Source organism: Megalops cyprinoides, chromosome 2, assembly GCF_013368585.1.
Source record: "Megalops cyprinoides isolate fMegCyp1 chromosome 2, fMegCyp1.pri, whole genome shotgun sequence".
NCBI lineage: Eukaryota > Metazoa > Chordata > Actinopteri > Elopiformes > Megalopidae > Megalops > Megalops cyprinoides.
The window spans coordinates 63,160,001-63,179,087 of NC_050584.1; the positions used below are offsets into that span (position 1 = coordinate 63,160,001).

General features: G+C 46.6%; 1 protein-coding gene across 1 annotated transcript in view; it reads right to left on the reverse strand.

Annotated features, from left to right (window-relative positions):
- LOC118772735 (tetratricopeptide repeat protein 39C-like) overlaps positions 1 to 10,233 on the reverse strand; it is a 36,444-nt gene extending 26,211 nt beyond the window's left edge. Inside the window, exon 1 of the mRNA XM_036521305.1 lies at positions 9,428 to 10,233. Coding sequence (XP_036377198.1) covers positions 9,428 to 9,567 — 140 coding nt within the window. The 5' untranslated portion in view covers positions 9,568 to 10,233. The remainder of the gene's footprint in view (positions 1 to 9,427) is intronic.
- Between the last annotated feature and the right edge of the window lie 8,854 nt (positions 10,234 to 19,087).

A 19,087-nucleotide genomic window follows, 5' to 3' on the forward strand; every position in this document is an offset into this window, starting at 1 on the left:
AATGGGAAACACGCATTCAAAGACATTTTGATCTAAAGACTTATGCTTAAATGCTTGAAAATGTCTTTCTCAGACAAATATAAATAGTGAAGCTGATGCCTATGTATGAAGTCTATGAGTAAGTGTGTCCACACTTTTGACTGGTACTGTAAGTGATGGCACAAGTTCCCAACATAAGTGTGTCTCCTCTGCAAAATAACAAATGCATGTTGAAATGCTCTTTTTTTGATTACGACATTAGGATTGAAAAGAGAAACATAAGATCTGCGTTTTAACCTTATCTGAAGGATTAAGCTTAGAGAAAAGAACAACTCCTGCATCCCATCTTGGAACTTCACTCTGATCCATCTGCGAGGGGAGAATGTATTTGCCAATCAGAAACCTGACATTCTGACCCCAGCATTTAGCTTGCGGTGATGTCACAATGACCCTCGACAGCTCTCAGACAGCCCGACAGAAGGACCTTTACTCCGTGGAGACCAAATTTACCATGAGGGGAGTGAAAGATCATGTGTGAAATACATTTAGTGCAATAAGTGACAGTTTCTTTTGTTGGCATAAATACAGAGCAATCCCAGCGTGTCACCCAACCCCCCCCCCCAAAAGCAATTAGTGCTGCAGTGGCATTTAAACAATCAGGAGGCAGAGGAAAGCCCTTTTGCGGATGCAAAGGCACTGAGATTCCGGTTTCTGCAGGACTGGACCGCAGGAGAAGTGGCATTTTCTGACAATGTAATGTAATGAAGCATACGATCTTCATTTAGCAGACACTTATCCAGAGCGACTTACATACGTTACAGTTTTTACATGTCATCCATTTATACAGCTGGATATTTACTGGGGTAAATACCTTAAATACCTTGCCCAAGGGGACAACGGCAGTGCCCCAGCGGGGAATCGAACCAGCAACCTTTCAGTTACAAGTCCTGCTATACAACCCTGCCATCCTCTCTTAACACATTTAGAAAAAAGAGAGAGCACTACACCTTTGTATAATTGATACTGCAAAATCATTATGTATTTTCATAGCAAATGCCAGCAGTCAGGACGAATATCTCATCCATCTTCCATTTACACAACGAGTGATTCACTACGCTCAGGCTGAAGTGGCAACACAGGTTCACAAACTCGCTCAAGGCAACACCCTGGGACTGGAAACCGCGAGCTCCATCTCACACGCCCACACCTCTACCCGTAAGCCACACTGCTCAATGTGGGGGGGGGGGGGGTTTCCATGGTTGCGCGGCGGGTCGTCTTCGTGGCTCCGTTTAGCATCTCACACCCACCTCTAATTGTGCCCCCAGCTGGCCTCCGTCACCCACTGGGCTCTGCGGGACGCAAAGAGCGAAGGGCTCTGATTGGATCGCTCAGCCGGAGCGATTCGGGATTTAAGAACCCACTTTAATATCAGCCGATCGTTGTGACAGTCAGATCTATAACATCACATTACATCATTGGCATTTAGCAGACGCTCTTATCCAGAGCTATTTACATCAATTACAGGTTTTTGCAATGTTATCCATTTATACAGCTGGCTATTTACTGACACAATTGTGGGTTAAGCACCTTGCCCAAGGGTATAGCAGCAGTGCCCCAGCAGGGAATCGAACCAGCAACCTCCCGGTTACAAGCCCTGCTTCTTATCACTACACTACACTGCCGCCCTCTCTGTCCATTTTCTCTTCCCACTGCCTCTTACACACAGATAACACACTGAATATGCTACTAAAATCACCAAACTTATATTGTACATACAGGCCGGGTATACCATAGACTGTGCACTGGAAGCTACAGAGCAGGTCTACTTTCAGGATCACACAGACATATTGAGATAAAGCTCCAGCGCTTGCAAAGGGAGTGTGCAGTCTTGCAATGGCATGACGAAATGATCAGCTAAAAGGACTCAGCATTACCAAAGAGCTTCCAGGATCACACTGGCATCTCATTCGGAAACAATATCTCAGTATACCGTTACCGACCGGTTCACCAACCATCATCCTTGAATATCGCCATCCGATATGGCCGGGGAAACCAGCTGTCTAAACAGGGAAATGAATGAATCGATCATAGGCCCGCATTAGGAGGTTCTCCCTTTGCCATGAGATGCTGCATGGAATTGTGGAAACTGTGCTGTATTAGCTTGAATGATACAGCGAGGTCCTGAGGATTCAACCCCCTATGCAAAGAGGTCGACTGAGGCCTGGTCTTTTACAGGAGCCGGCCCCAGTCTAACACATTCACTTCCTCAACCACTCACTGCCACACTCAAGCGCTCACTCCCTCACTCATTCATTATGTCAGCCGCTAACCGACTGAAAAACTACCTCACTCACCCACTCACCCACTCACTCACTCACTCACTCACTCACTCACCCACTCACTCACCCACTCATTCATTCATTCATGATGTCAGCCTCTCGTTCAACTTCACTCACTCACTCACTCACTCTCTGACCCACTCACAATCTAACTCATTCACCCACCCACTCAGAGTACCTCTCATTTTCTATTCACTGTCAGGCCATAGTAAAAACACACCTTCTTTCTCTCTTTTTCGCTCTCTTGCTCTCTCTCTCTGTCTCTCTCACAAACACACACACGCGCACACACACACACATGCACACACACACACGCACACGCACACGCACACACACAGACACAGACACAGACACAGACACAGACACAGACACAGACACAGACACAGACACAGACACAGACACAGACACAGACACTGCCTCCTGGACATGTTCGCAGAAAGAACACTGAACAAATAAATATCTTTTCGGTTGGTCAGTCGGTGCAGGAAGCAGGCGTGGTCAGTCTGTCTGTGGTCTGGCAGCAGCACTGTGTTGAGGTTCAGCACGGCCTGCGTTCGGGTTAAAACACTTGCTGTGTAAGAGCTCCGTGCAGCGCTCTGTCACGTCAGCCGCAGTGGCAGAGGACCAGGGGGAGGCGGGAGGACACCAGCACTGCCTGCTCCTGTCCCTCGCGTCACAAGCGTTGCAGCTCAGGGATCCGTGCTGCAATACGGTGACACCACAGCGCTGTCAGAGCGCAACCTGGATTCACCTCGCAGATTTCCGCTGGAGAACGGATTAAAGGATTCAAAGGACAAACCGCAGTAAAATAAAAAAAAAAAATGAAACGGATGCGTGTTTTTTTTTTTTTCCTTATCAGCATTCAAGGCTTGTTATCTCATCACATGCAGGCCGCGGAGTTTAGCAGAAGTGTCAGCCGTGTGCAAGCAGAGGGTTGTGGGTTTGAGTCTTGGGGAAGACAATGCAGTCGTACGCTTAAACGAGGAACTCCTCCCGGGTGGCCGAAGTGATGAGTAAGCCCATAAGGGGAACGAGTCAGAATAAAAGCACGACGTCAGTCACCCTCACTGGCCCTCAAGAGCATAAATACTGCAGGGGGACTTTTAACAATATCAAAGGGTGTTCTGGAACTCTCTGGTTGTCTCAGTTCCTTAAGAGTGCAACATGGGAAATTCCATAGGCCGAGCAGAAAAGCTTATCGTTTTGTTTCTCAAGGCAGATTTTTTAGTCACACTTCCACATATTGCATACCGTCGGTTTATTCCTGAAGTGAGAAAAACAGGCTAGAGAGAAACAAAACAAATCCCTGCTTAAAATACAGCACCATATTGTCCTACGCTAGACTGCATTGGGCTGCATGCAATACCTGCAGTGCCTGGGTACCTCAAACCCGACTGCTCACACTACCGGGACAACAATTATAACAGGGCCAACAGGGTCAAATCAGGGCCCTGCGGCATTGCTCCAATCACAGTAAATTGTTTTGTTTTTTTTCCTGAGAGAAGCTGCTTATGATTTAGAGTGACAGAAAGAGAAACGAAAACAGAGATCAGTGACTGTAAGATCACGAGACAGAGATACAGTACGGCAGACAAAGGAAGTGACTTAATGTTATTCAAGTTATGGAAAACAAAATTCAAATAAGAAAGCAGCAGCCTAGACAAACTGGTTAGCACTGAGATGTCAGCATGCATTTGCATAATGTGTGGTTATGTGCTTAGTGCTATTGCTATTTTAATACATGCATGTGCTTTATACTACTGAAACAGTGATATGACCTGACTACAGGTGGAAATGAACCTCTGGCCTAACTGCGATGCAATATATTGGATGCGTTCACATCCACGTTGAAAATTACATGTGGTCCCTGTCAAGTAAATAAATAATAATAGTTCCTTCATTGAGAATTCGTTTATATGCCCACTGCCAAAGCATGTTGCGGAGTGGAGTGAGAGCGGGATGAGTGGGGGCTGGATGGGGCTGGAGGTGTGAGGGGGGTGGGGGTGTGTGTGTGTCGGGGGGGTAAACATGCCTAATCGGAGATTTCATGTGTTAAGGACTTCCTCTCAGTTCTCCTGGATGTTACTGCCCATGACCAACAGGATTATGGGAGTATCTCTGTCTAATTAGCTAAAAGCACAGTACGGAAAGATGTAAATCTAAGATTCTTGGTTTGTACTTGTAGCACTATCTCTTACGTTGTATTTGTAGCACGTTTTTGGCCTAGGTAGTATAGCGGTACTTTATTGTCCCAGTGATTGTATTCGGTATATGTAACCTTAGATCAGATTAGTTCTGTCTCATTACACTGACCTTGTGCTCAGCTTCAGCACTATCTGCATGGTATGGCCTGTACACATCTTGCCCTTGTGCCTGTTGTTTGCCCACTATATGCACTTTTGTACGTTGCTTTGGATAAAAGCGTCTGCTAAATGAATAAATGTAAATGTAAAAATGTAACTGGAAAGAAGAATTTTGTTTTTTCATTGAGTGGTTCAAACACGTCTAATACAAATACAACCATCATGGAGTTCATAAGGCCTCACTTTCCAATTGTTCATGAACTGTGCAAGGCACTTTAGTTACAGTGCTGACTGACATACCACGCATTCCAAGAGAAGGAGAGAAAATGTACCAAAATAAAATCAGACAACAAAGGAGACAGCTTTAGCAAGACCAGTTCAAAACCAACCGCTCAGCTCAAACAACTCTCCAGCCATACACACCTGAATTTGACCACAGGCCAATTTGACAGGTGTGGCCTTTTGGCCCATGGCTAGCCTCACAAACACAGTCAATAGCACCGACAATTACCTGGTCTGCACTGAAGTTGAGATGAGAGAGAGATCTACTTGTTACGTTTGGTAAGTGGGAAACAAAGACCCTTATTTAAACATTGACATACATAAAAAAACATTTTACTGACCATTTTAACATACATAGTAGGTTACTGTAGGTAGGTTACAGTCTTAGTTTAGGGACAGATATCGTTTAAGCTGAGGACACACCCAGGAGGGTTGTTTGTTGCGCTGCGGTGGTACAGTCAGTCAGGGTTGGCTGATAATCTTTGATAAGACGTGCAGGAAAACATAGCCAGACTATGACTGACAGCGTATTTGTGGAGAAAGCTGTTATGCCTTCGCTCAGTCCAAAGTCACTCAGTTAGCTGCAGGTGCGTAGGTACCAAGGGGGGGAACTACGAACTAGAAAAGGAACTCTGCACACTACAAAACTATAAAGGAAAAGTCCCTCACAGAGGCTGTAAAATATCTTTTCTTTTATTTAGCCATTGCTGTTTAAATGCTGACAAACATTTATATCACAAGATCATTATCAGTGTCAAGACAGCTGACAGCTTATTTCCAAATGCGTTTTGAGTTTCTGTGTGAGAAACAAACTCAACACCCGGAGGGCAGCAGTGTCTGCAGCTGTAGCTAAACTCTCATCTACTAGCTAGCCAGGAAAGAGCCCCCGCTAGCCACCCTCCTCACCAGAAACAACAGAGACAGTTATCTCTGTCCATTCACTGTTTAGCTAAATAATGTAACTAGCCGGGTGAATGCCACCCCTTTACAGAAACACAGAGCACCAGGTAGCCAAGTGCATTTTTAACAAACGCACAAGACAGACCACAACAAACAGTACATTATTGTCATTTATCTGGATCTTATCCAGAGCAACTTACATAGGTCACAACAGCTGGATATTTACTGAGGCAATTCTGGGTTAAGTACCTTGCCCAAGGGTACAGTGGCAGTGCCCCACCCGGGGAATCGAACCAGCAACCTTTCAGTTGCAAGCTCTGCTCCTACAGCGGCAGTGCCCCACCCGGGGAATTGAACCAGCAACCTTTCAGTTGCAAGCTCTGCTCCTAACCACTATGCTACAGACTGCCACCACAAACAAGCCACAGATGAGTGGCAAATGACCAGCTAGGTTTGAGGGGCCGTCTGGAAAGCACTGATGGGGGATAGGGGGTAATGACAACCTTTTTTTGGGCTGTTTCCTCCAGTAACATCCATAGAGATTAGGTACGCTCTACAGGAGAAGAACCCAGTGATACCCTCACACACAGCAAGAATCATAGCCTGGAGTGGCAGCGCAGGAAGTGTAGCTAAATAACTGGACAAACAAAGGCAAAGGTTGCAGGTTCAAATCCCAGGCCACTGAGCACTTCAGCAGGGTGCTCAGTTTGGAGCTGCTTCACTAAATATCCAGATGGATAATATGCAATCTGCCAGAATATGACGAGGCATCTGCCAAGCATATTAATAAAGGCTGTTTCACTAATGAGGACCAGGCCTTTTAAACACTGGCAATTTGCCACTGCTTGCCGCTTAAGTGGAGCCTCAGGCAACGCCAGGCTTCTCTGAGAGGCGCAGGGAGGACGTTAGGTCAAAGGTCACAGGTTTCCACTCCCAAGCGGGGTGCTCCCAGCACACGCTTGAGCAGGACGCTTAACCTGGGCTGCCTCAGTGAGACATCCAGCTGTGCTCTGGTACCGTGCGCACTTGCCAGCTTTGCAAGGAACCTTGGTTAATGGCGCTCGCTAACAAGCTAAATAATGTAATATGCTGGTTCTTCGAACAGGGTGGTTTTCACACTCAGCATCTCCTTGACAAGTCACTGAACACCCCCCCTCCTACAAGACTGTTGAAAATAAACCCAACACATGCATACATCATAAACTCAAATACACACAGGCGACATATACACATCCACAAACTCTCTCTCTCTCTCTCTCTCTCTCTCTCTCTCTCTCTCTCTCTCTCACTCTCTCTCTCTCTCCCCCTCTCTCTCTCTCTCTCTCTCTCTCTCTCTCTCTCTCTCTCACTCAAACACACACACAAACACACAATACAGCCATGTTTGTACAGTACACACCAAGGCTCCACTCTGGCCCATCACCCTCAGAGGACACTTAAGCTTAACGACTAACACGTGACACACAAAGGCAGGGGCGCTCTCTCCTTCACATTGGCAGTGCATGCTGGGATTGTCTCCATGGTTACGGCGTGAAACGGCACAGGGCACCGACTCGTTACCGCATGAACTCCCTATCAGGCCTGGGCCAGAAGCGGAACCATTTAATTTCCCCGACTGACACTAAAAACACAAGGCATAATTAAGTATGTACATCCAAAAGCCAGTAAAGCTGTGGCTGTCAGCAGAGGGGCAGTCAACATTACATCATCAGAAACTGAGTACATGCGATGTCACAGAGCATCTGGTACAGTACAGGACCTCCTACACTGACATGGTGTGGTGGTAACTGCAACAGACAGCATGTTGTGCAATGCATACAGATGGGTTTAATAATGTATAGACTGTAGGACCATCAATATGTAGCGCTCCCTGGACAGGAGTGTCTGAAAGGCATCAGTAACAGAACAGTGTGTATGGGCAGCAGTGTGGCGTAGTGTTAAGGATAAAGGCTCGTAACCAAAGGGATGCTGGTCTGATTCCCCGCTGGGGCACTGCTGCTGCACGCTGGGGCAAGGTACTTAACCCAGAATTGCCTCAGTAAATATCCAGCTGTATAAATGGATAAAATTGTAACCTACTGTACACAAGCCACTCTTGATAAGAGTGTCTGCTAAACGACAATAATGTAATGTAACGTAACAGCATTTGCAAGGCACAATAGCTCTGCCAGGAGCCGCAGAGAAAGCATGCAGTCCCAGGTCGGGGAAATCACTTTCCGTACATTGGTTCCTCCTCACCACGTTTCAGTTATCACCTGTCAGCTCTGATCTGAGATTTTGCTGAGCACACCTGTTGTGACACAGGTTTTTGCATGACGAATGTCCTCACCCAGGTGTTCCAAACTCTGGCACGCACATCCCACAGAGGCTGCAGGGGTCTGGCCCACTTCTGCATTCATGCCAGTAAAACCGGGTTTTTTGTCCCAGGGGATGAATCCCTCAACTCAGCGTAGTTCAGGGTCACGGTGCTCTGGGCCCCGGGGGCGGCAAACTGCAGCAAACCGGTCGCGAGCTCTTCTGCTCTGAGCTGACGCCGAGCAGGATGGAAGAGCCATGGGGGAGGCTGGTCTGTTTTTCTATTCACCTTGGCCCACATTACACTGCGTTTCTGTCATGGAGCAGACACTCTTTCTGACTTATACAGGTTACAATTTTTACATGTTGTCCGTTTATACTGCTGGATATTTACGGAGTCATTTCTGGGTTCCATATCCTGTTCCAAAGGGTACAGCAGCAGTGGCCCAAGAGGGAATCAAACCAGCAACCTTCCGGTTACGAGCCTTGCTCACTACCACTATGCTACACTCAGGGCCAGCACTAGAAAACACAGAGGGGGTCCACAATCCACAGGGGGTTACAAAAAGTCATAAATACTACGTAGACAACTGGGGGTGCACTGAGGTTCGTCTGGGGGTGCAATACACCCCTAAGCACCCCCATGACGCCAGGCCTGGCTACACTGCTGCTCCTTAGCACTGTGCTACCACACAGGGAGCGCAGACTCACCCCACACCCTCCATGATGACATGTGCTGCCACTTCACCTGTGTGCTCAGGTGTCATACTCCATCTGACTGCACCTCTCCGCCACAACCATACAACACGCCCGGCAGGAAGGGCCCCCCGGCACGACTGTACTGTAAATACGAAACTTTACGGCGTTAGACTGTCAGGTGAGCGACGAGCAGAGAAGAAAACGCCGGAGCTAAAAAAAATATCACACCACCCAAGTTAAGTACACATTACGCCATATTAAGTAACTGCGCTGCTGTTGCACATAATGGAGCAATTTCCAATTATGCAATACCCCCACACCACCGTCGCAGCGTACACAGAGACTTGAAACGTTTGGGATTTATAACTGATCGCGACACTTTGAACATAGGTGCGGATCTGCCGCACTGTCACCAAGCTTCTGAAAACGTCTGGTCGGTGGCAATACACAAAGTTACAAGAACAACAAAATGTAGAAATGACGGGGCCTAAACAAGTAAGAAATCAAATGAATCAACAGTGTAGTGCAGTTGGTAAACAGACTGTACCGATTCATGTCACCGACAGAGCGCAACACAAGATGCCGGTACCGGGTTAATCAGAGATGAACCAGAGATGACCATATCCTTACCTGTACTTCCTGAACAGCTCGTCGCTCTCTCTGAAGCCGTTGTTCAGTAGCATGTTTATGCCTCGGAGAGCCAGCTCCGCATCGTCTATCCGCTCCGCTCTCGCCTCCACTTGCTGCTGGGTCTGTTCGGGACCCGCCATTGCTTAAACCGATTACAACCGAGGTATTTGAAAAAAAAAAACAAAGCAGATAAATAAAAGCGGCGATCCGTCCCACAACCTCCGCCTTAAAATCGAAACTGAACAACGCGCCAGAGAGGAGCGCAGCGGCGTAACCTCGCAAACAGAGGGGGAGGGAGGGAAGACGCGTTCAGTCTCTCAAGCTGGCAACAGCGGCTAGACGCCGGCCCCCTTTCCGAAGCTGCACGATCAGCCTGCGCTGTTGCCTAAAAGCACTCTCAAACGAAAACGTACCCAGCTACGCCCGACTGTATGTTTTTTTTCTTACTTTAGATTTCGGCGAAAAGCTCTCTCGCACCCTGTCCCCATGTTAATTCTGAAAACACGAAACACGCATTTACAGAATTTCTGGGTTTCGTCTCACGTTTGCCATTTTTACTTGCTGGCAAAAGAAGGCAAGTCATGCGGTGCAACAGCCCAGCATTTTTTTGCAGCGATGTGTCTTTTGTGTTTTTGTTTGCTCTCCTCCCCTCCGATTACTGTTAGCGGATCCAATGCATGTTGCGCCTCTCTTCGCGAGGAGATTCCGAAGGTGATCGGCGCTGACAGTTCTTCTTTAGCCTCTTCGATGATTTATTTTTTTACTCTGCTTACCTACTTATGCCTCCGTCCCTCCCCGATCTGCCTAAAATCGCACTCAAGTGAAGCCGTGGGTGACAGCACCAACCTCTCACCCCGACGACGCACTATCCGGCCAATCAGCTCGCAGCCGGCTAGCGTCATGCAAACGAGCTCTTAAAAATTGGCGTGCGAGCCGCGCTGTTTGCGGACTCACAGTTTCAGTCCAAGAATTACAGACTACTGGACGACGGAAATTAAGGAAGATGGAAACCTGAAGAGGAAGTGAACTTGTTTTTAATTAACTGTTCAGTATGCAATTGTACTGCATACTGATGATGATGATGATGATGATGATGATGGTGATGATAATAATAATTATAATAATAATAATTAATCAGTGAATTGTGATGTTTTCAGTATTTGCCAACATGGTCATTAAGTCTGATACAGCAGAGCAACGTATTACAGAGACAACGGCTCGGTGTTCTCGTGGTGTACAAAAATACTCAATTCACCTGTGTGTTGCTCGTTAGCGCCACTTACGCCAGCTGTGGCGTTACTATAACGACGCAGCTTTGAAAAGATAATTGACAGCAATGTCACTCCCAGGATTTGAACTTTCTAATTAAAATTATGAGGCATTATCCGCTGCCAAGCTGTTTGCAGCAGTCTGTCTTTCATAAGAATAAAACTGCATCGTATTTGCTCCTTTATACGCGGGGGTTTGCCTTGGTACATTCACTCCTTTTTTGAACGTCTCAGTCATAACGCATAACTGAAATTCATATCTGAGATATTCGTTATACTTAATTTAACTTCTTCCTGCTTGGCATATATTCGCAGTGGCAGTATGTTTTTAGAAAGCAAACAAACAAATAGATCTAAACACGGTGCTAAACTTGTCAGCGTGAAAAGCAAGTAATAGCCCGTGTTCAGTCTTACCCGGGGTTAAGGATGGCCCTGTCTTTGTGTGAAAAGTGTGAAAAGACCTATGGACATTGGATTGCATTTTTAACAGCTTTGCATTTTATTACTAACTTATTAGTAATAAGTTAGCCTACTGGTGCACTGAGCAGATCATGAATGTGCGTACTTGTTATACGAATTAGTTTAATAATTCTCCGTTTTCGCAGTGTCGTGTGCCATTTCCTGATCATACTGTCGGCGAGTCCGATGACCTCGAGAGAGTTTGGCCGTGTCCGGCGTGGACGTGATGCGTGACGGCCGAGGGCGGGTTGCGTCAGTACGGGAGAAGATCCAAGCAACAGCCTCAACGCGTCAAACACGAACGGGCATCATCAGCCCGCTCGCTGGAGAGTGCAAGGATCGCCTCTAACGCTCGTTCACTGGCCCCCAGCGGGATGGAGATTTTTTTTGAGCATCTCCGCCTGATGCGAGGCAGGGCTGACTCTGCGCGTCACTGACGGTCGAGGCAGACAAGCGCACGGTCAATGAATAAATCATGCTGTCTGTGCCAAGCCGGAGGGCCAGTCTTTGTTGAATACCCCACCACACGCCACTGTCTGCCCGTTCTGCTTTACCTTAGACTGGGCTAACCCGCCTCTGCAAAGTCTTTTTTTTACTTAATGATGCAGGAAGGTAGAGGGTTGCCTCAGTCTGATAATGGCATTTGTCTCCAACGAGGAAATGAACATTCACCGCCGTTTTTAGCGGTATATTTACCCGACATAAAATTTTAATGGAAATGAGAACATTCTGGAAACTTGCCAAAATTCATTCTTCGATTTGGATTGCCCTCAGGTTGCGACATGATTGATTTCTGCAGGTATACCCTTGGGTGTATTGCGGAAAGATTGCTGTAAGAATCGTCGGCTCAGTTTCACTCAGTTCGATATAGTGCTTGATGGAATGTCTCAGTTAACAATTTCGGTTATTTAGCCTGTGGGCACTCATTATTTTAAACACAAGAAAATGAGACAGAAATGTCAAAATATCGCAAATGCAAATAATACATTTATAAAATATTGTAAAGCGGCTATTCAACGCTGTATATCTGAACACTGTAAGATGAATCTTATACGAAACAATACTTAATAATCATCAGTGGATATTTGATTATAGGGAGAATATGTAAAGGAAAGCAGCCTCTTCCATACACATAAGGGAAACACATAATTTGGGCACTGCGTATTTAAGAGATTGAATTAATCCAAAGGGCTGTGGGCAAGATTATTCCATCAATTCACTGAGTAATGCTAACGGACGGGTTTTGCCCAGAAGCCATGCATACGGATGGAACGTGTGGAAAAATTGAAATACTCGGCAGTGTCCTCTAGTGTCTGAAAGTGTTAATGTTTTTTTATATAAAATTTTATCCTCAACTCTGTCTTCGTCACCATAAACACTTTATTGAATTACAGTAATCAACTAAAATATATTTCATGTTCTACGTACACAGAGCCATATAAAATAGCACATTAGAAAAACAGGCATCCATGGTAATTTGTCTGTTGTAGCATAAAAAAACGCAATATTCTCCGGACACATAACAATTTATATTTTCAGGCCATTGCGACAACCACCTTTCTGTTTACTCTATTTTAATTAAGAAGGTCCTGTTTATTCATCTTTGAATGTTTTTAGTGATGCTGCATTTGATAACAAGGGGCAGAGCAGTTTTGCTGAAGATTAGGCTTTTGGGTTTTGTCTCTCAACACTTCTTTTTAATAAAAGATGACTTCGGCTGGGGAATGCCAGCGGCCAGTTCATCTGTGAAGCATGCAGTGTGATAGGGTTAGCACTGTACAGTGTGATTTCAAGAACTTTATGTGTCACATACACAGTTATAAACAACTATAACTACTACTACATACAACTACTTGTAGTGAAATGGTCCAACTCCTTAGACTGTGCAAAATAGAAGAGATAAAAATAAATGAGATAAAAATAGATAAAAGGAAAAAATATGTACAATAAGACTAAAAACTAGAAAGTACCAAGTGAGTTCAGGAAAGTAACTACTACAATCGTTAAAGTCCTGAGTTTGTGTTCAAGATTAGTGTGGCGGGGGCGTGTCCGTATTGAGGAGTCTGATGGCCTGGGGGAAGAAGCTCCTCCCGAGCCTCTCAGTTCTAGTGTGACTGGGTAGCATTATTATTTGACACACTATAAAGAAGGAATACCAAAACATCCCATAGAAAGACCACACAATTTTATTTCCCATCCTTAGTTTTTACAGGGAAAATCATTTTCAAGGCCACATGTGCCTCTTCCAGTGCACACGGTAATTTACTCTTGAACAGAGAGGGAAACATTCCATACTGTTGTTTTACGGTATGAGATCAGAGCAACAAACAAGACCCCCTTCAAAACAAGGTTATTTGCTACACTCAGATGTAAGGTTTCCCTTCATTTTACATAAAGAGGAGAGGATGTTGGGAGCCAACTCTTGTCCTGACAGCAGATACAGATGCTGATCTGACTGCCCTTAAACATCTGATCTGACTCTGTTCTCAGAATCACCATCACAGATTCTCTGCAGCAGCTAAGCCAATGGTCAGTGTTCTTTTAGTGATCAATGGTCCATGGGTGGTCACTGTTCCTTCAGTGATCAGTGTGCTGTCAGGGGTGAGTGTTCTGTCCTTGGTCACTGTTTCATCAGCGATCGGTGTTTAGACAGCGATCTATTTTTCATCGGACGTCTATATTTGGTCAGTGGTCACTGTTACATCAGTGGTCGTGGTTTTCTTCCTGTGGTCAGTACTCTGTCTGTGGTCAGTTTTCGGTCTGTAGTCTCGGTTTCATCTGTGATCAGCATTGCATCTGTGGTCATGGTCACGCATCTGTGGTCAGTGTTCCATCTGTGGTTAGTGTTCCTTTTTTGGTCAGTATACTATTTGTGGTCCGTGTTCCTTCTGTAGTCAGTGTGCTCTATCTGTGGTCAGTGTTCTGTCTGTGGTGAGTGTTCCGAGTGTAGCCAGTACTGTAACTGTGGTTAGCATGCTCTGTGCTCTACTCTCAGCCTGCAGGACACTCACTGAGGTTCACCGGCCCGAACAAGCGAGATGCTTCATCAAAGGAGACGTTCTTCCTGTCGATCCTCACGTTCCGCATGCATCCGACAAACGATGACCGCACTGGGAGTTTGGTGACCTGCAGCGAGTCTGTGCGGGGGGTGGGGGGGCGGGGTTAAAATAACAGAAAAACAATCTCTTATTCAAAATACAACAAGGCTTGGACCACAGGGCTGCAGGGTGAGTTCCAGTGTAGGGCACTGCCATTGTACAAAACCTGAGCTGCTTCCGTAAATACACTGCAGTATGACTGGATAACAGGTATGATGGAAGATCAGTAGGTTTTTCAGGGAAAAGCATCTATTTTAAACCCCGGCAGAGTCTCTGCTATAGCACTTAGAGCAAAATATTCTGAGAGTATGGGAGAATGTTAAATCTGCGTGCCCTAACAGTTCAACACACTCCTTACCAAGATGGGAAGTATGAGGTAGAGATCAGAGCATACCCAACCCACAGCAAATGGACTATGGCCTCTTATTTCCCAGATTCATGTTTATACTTATCAGTATTATTACATCTTTGTCATGTCATGCCCCCTTAGTTATTGCATGCACTGCCTCTCAAAAGGACAGATTCTGTGGCACTTTACCTGGAATGCCCGCAGCATAGATGGGCCCTCCCCTCTTTACACCTGAGGACAAGCGTGGAAGTGAGGCTCGCTGAAATTTCATGTCCACATCCAGCCGAACACGCCTTTTCGTCCTGGTAACTGAGAAAAACAGAGGGATTAAAAAGGAGAAAAAAATAGAGATTTAGATTAAAATTAGATTAAAATAAAAACTCCAAGGGTCTATCTTTTGAAGAAATGGTCAGTTTTATTTAGACAAGGAACTGCATAGTTCACCTTACAGTTGTCATTTAGAACAGATGTCTAAGCGTGATTAAATAAAGGTTTCTGGAAAAAGTTAATAATCTGTGAAGGAACGTTAATGAAAATGTTTGGCTGGACATACTAGGCACATACCAATATGCCTCATGAAAACCATTCACATAGTGTTTGCATAAGTACAACCAAGCTCCTTCACTTTTATTTTCTCATGAAACAGCACTGGTTGCCTTTCAAACTGCCTGCTTTACAAATCATTAATTGTTTGGATTTTAACCTTGAGGGTGTGCAAATTACAGTCCTCTTCATGTCCAGTCATAATCTGACCTTTTAAGGGAAATGAGGTATCCTCAAAAAAAGGTTTTTTGTGTCCTTAGTGAGTCAGGTGTAACGAGGTTGGGTTACACTGCCCCTAGTGGACACACCTGCCAATCTGTGGAACCTGCCATCACACAGGTCCCGCTGCGTCACTGACACACTGACCACACCCGCCGCACTGTTCACCTGGAGCACCACCTGGGAGGAGGGACACATGTTAGCACCGGGGAAGGCCAGCCTGCGTGGGTTTGGTGCACGGTGTGTGTGGGTTTGGTGCACAGCGTGTGTGGGTCACAGCGTGTGTGGGTTTGGTGCACAGTGTGTGTGGGTTTGGTGCACAGTGTGTGGGTTTGGTGCACAGTGTGTGTGGGTTTGGTGCACAGCGTGTGTGGGTCACAGCGTGTGTGGGTTTGGTGCACAGTGTGTGTGGGTTTGGTGCACAGCGTGTGTGGGTCACAGTGTGTGTGGGTTTGGTGCACAGCGTGTGTGGGTCACAGTGTGTGTGGGTTTGGTGCACAGTGTGTGTGGGTCACAGTGTGTGTGGGTTTGGTGCACAGTGTGTGTGGGTTTGGTGCACAGTGTGTGTGGGTCACAGTGTGTGTGGGTTTGGTGCACGGTGTGTGTGGGTCACAGTGTGTGGGTTTGGTGCACAGCGTGTGGGTTTGGTGCACAGCGTGTGGGTTTGGTGCACGGTGTGTGGGTTTGGTGCACGGCGTGTGGGTTTGGTGCACAGTGTGTGGGTTTGGTGCACAGCGTGTGTGGGTTTGGTGCACAGTGTGTGTGGGTTTGGTGCACGGTGTGTGGGTTTGGTGCACAGTGTGTGTGGGTTTGGTGCACGGCGTGTGGGTTTGGTGCACAGTGTGTGGGTTTGGTGCACAGCGTGTGGGTTTGGTGCACGGTGTGTGGGTTTGGTGCACAGTGTGTGTGGGTTTGGTGCACGGCGTGTGTGGGTTTGGTGCACAGTGTGTGTGGGTTTGGTGCACAGCGTGTGTGGGTTTGGTGCACAGCGTGTGTGGGTTTGGTGCACAGCGTGTGTGGGTCACAGCGTGTGTGGGTTTGGTGCACGGCGTGTGTGGGTCACAGTGTGTGGGTTTGGTGCGCAGTGTGTGTGGGTTTGGTGCACGGCGTGTGTGGGTTTGGTGCACAGCGTGTGGGTTTGGTGCACGGTGTGTGGGTTTGGTGCACAGTGTGTGGGTTTGGTGCACAGCGTGTGTGGGTTTGGTGCACAGCGTGTGTGGGTTTGGTGCACAGCGTGTGGGTTTGGTGCACAGTGTGTGTGGGTTTGGTGCACAGTGTGTGTGGGTTTGGTGCACAGCGTGTGTGGGTTTGGTGCACAGCGTGTGTGGGTTTGGTGCACAGCGTGTGTGGGTTTGGTGCACGGTGTGTGGGTTTGGTGCACGGCGTGTGTGGGTTTGGTGCACAGCGTGTGGGTTTGGTGCACGGTGTGTGGGTTTGGTGCACAGTGTGTGGGTTTGGTGCACGGCGTGTGTGGGTTTGGTGCACGGCGTGTGTGGGTTTGGTGCACGGCGTGTGTGGGTTTGGTGCACAGTGTGTGTGGGTCACAGTGTGTGGGTTTGGTGCACGGCGTGTGTGGGTCACAGTGTGTGGGTTTGGTGCGCAGTGTGTGTGGGTTTGGTGCACAGTGTGTGTGGGTTTGGTGCACAGTGTGTGTGGGTTTGGTGCACAGTGTGTGTGGGTTTGGTGCACAGTGTGTGGGTTTGGTGCACAGCGTGTGTGGGTTTGGTGCACAGTGTGTGTGGGTTTGGTGCACAGTGTGTGTGGGTTTGGTGCACAGCGTGTGTGGGTTTGGTGCACAGTGTGTGTGGGTTTGGTGCACAGCGTGTGGGTTTGGTGCACGGCGTGCGGAGGAAAGTGTTTACAAAGAAACGCTCCTTTCTGCAAGCAGAGGCTGTGCATGCACGCTTATCTCAGAAAAACACCCGGCTGTCACATGAGGCTGGCTGATGAGGCAGGCCAGACACGCAGGCCGACGAGCAAAGCTAAATTCCGGGTTTCACTCTCGTCACCCTCTCTTTGGTGAATTCCAGCCGCTCTCATCAGGGCACAGGTTTAGCATCCCCGGGTGTGGAACCAAAAGTCTTCATCCCATGTGCTATTGAGTGTCTGAACTAATGTATGTTTGCTGATGCCTTGCTACAGACCACGGTGTGACTGCCTGCCTTGTGGATTGACTTGGGCTCACCCCTTCATAATTTTGCACTCTCTGACAGTCATGATGACATTGTGGTATGTGTGTATATATATATATATATATATATATATATATATATATATATATATATATATATATATATATATATATATATATATATAGTTATTTTATTGAAGTATATCAGATGTTTGTATTGACTCCTGGCTGTAAAGCTATTTGCCCCTTGGCGATATTTAAGATTTACCCTACTCTACAGTTTTATCCCTCTACACACAGAAGTCAAAGAAAGAAATGCCACAGCCACCATGACCAGCCTCACCTCCCCATTCCTCATGTACAAAGTCAGGTGCTCGCCCCCATGGCCCACGATGTGGAAGAGAACACCTGTCAGGTTTCGGGGCCGGACCTCGACTTCCAGGTGAAAGGTGACCCTCGTGAAAGGGAAATGACCGTACTCTGCGTAACAGATCATTAATGAAAAACCCTGTCACAGTGTACCTCAGAACTACAGTAAGTACATTAGATTACATTATTGGCATTTAGTGAACACTCTTATCCAGAGCGGCTTACATAGGTTATAATTTTTACATGTTATCCATTTATACAGCTGGATATTTAATGAGTCAATTGTGGGTTAAGCACCATGCCCAAGGGTACAGCAGCAGGAATCAAACCAGCAACTTTTTCAATTATAAGCTCCTCTTGTTGACCGTTTTCCATTAGGAACTTAAACTGGAATGACGTACTACCTAAGATAGCGTATCCGCCTTTTCCTGAGAAGTAGGCCCCTCCCTCTGTGGCTCCATCGAAGCAGGGTGGAACGCCGTGATTGGCTGCTCGCTCCTCCATCCGCCGATTGCTGATCCTGAAGTTCCGAACGCACCCCACCATGCTCTCCCTGGGGAGGCCCTGCACCTGAAACCAACACAAGAGCCAATCAAACTGCACTTACTGACACAAAGGAGGGACATCTGAGATTTTAGAAGAGAATAATGTCTAACAAGCGTATACAGATCAAGCCCTGTGGATTCTGTTGCAACCATTATTATCACCATCTGATGACTTTACATAACGTTCTGTGAGTTGAGAGAGCACACCAACACACCGAGTACTTTGCATGACTAATTCAAATTTGCTTTGCTGGCATGAAATAATTTGTGGAAATATTTCTCTGTATATATTATAGGTATGTACATAGGTATTTATACACGCATGTTTATGTGCGCACGCGCGCGCGTGTGTGTGTGTGTGAGAGAGAGATGTCTGTGTAAACAGCAATTCTTTTCATGTCATCATGGAAATCAAACTGCACTTACTAACACAACGGAGGGAGCAATTATGATAACACAATAATTTAAGCACTATAAAAACAGCACTGCCCCAGAAATTAATGAAATGATGTTCCAGTCTCAGACAAGTCTAAACAGAGCAAACTTTTTTCTTTTCTCCATCAGGATTTACCATACATTTCTCACACATTACAAAGGTACTTTTGTCTGTGCGTATTAAGTATGCAAGCTTCAAACACATTTGAATCTGTGTGCGCGCGTGTGTGTGTGTGTGTGTCTG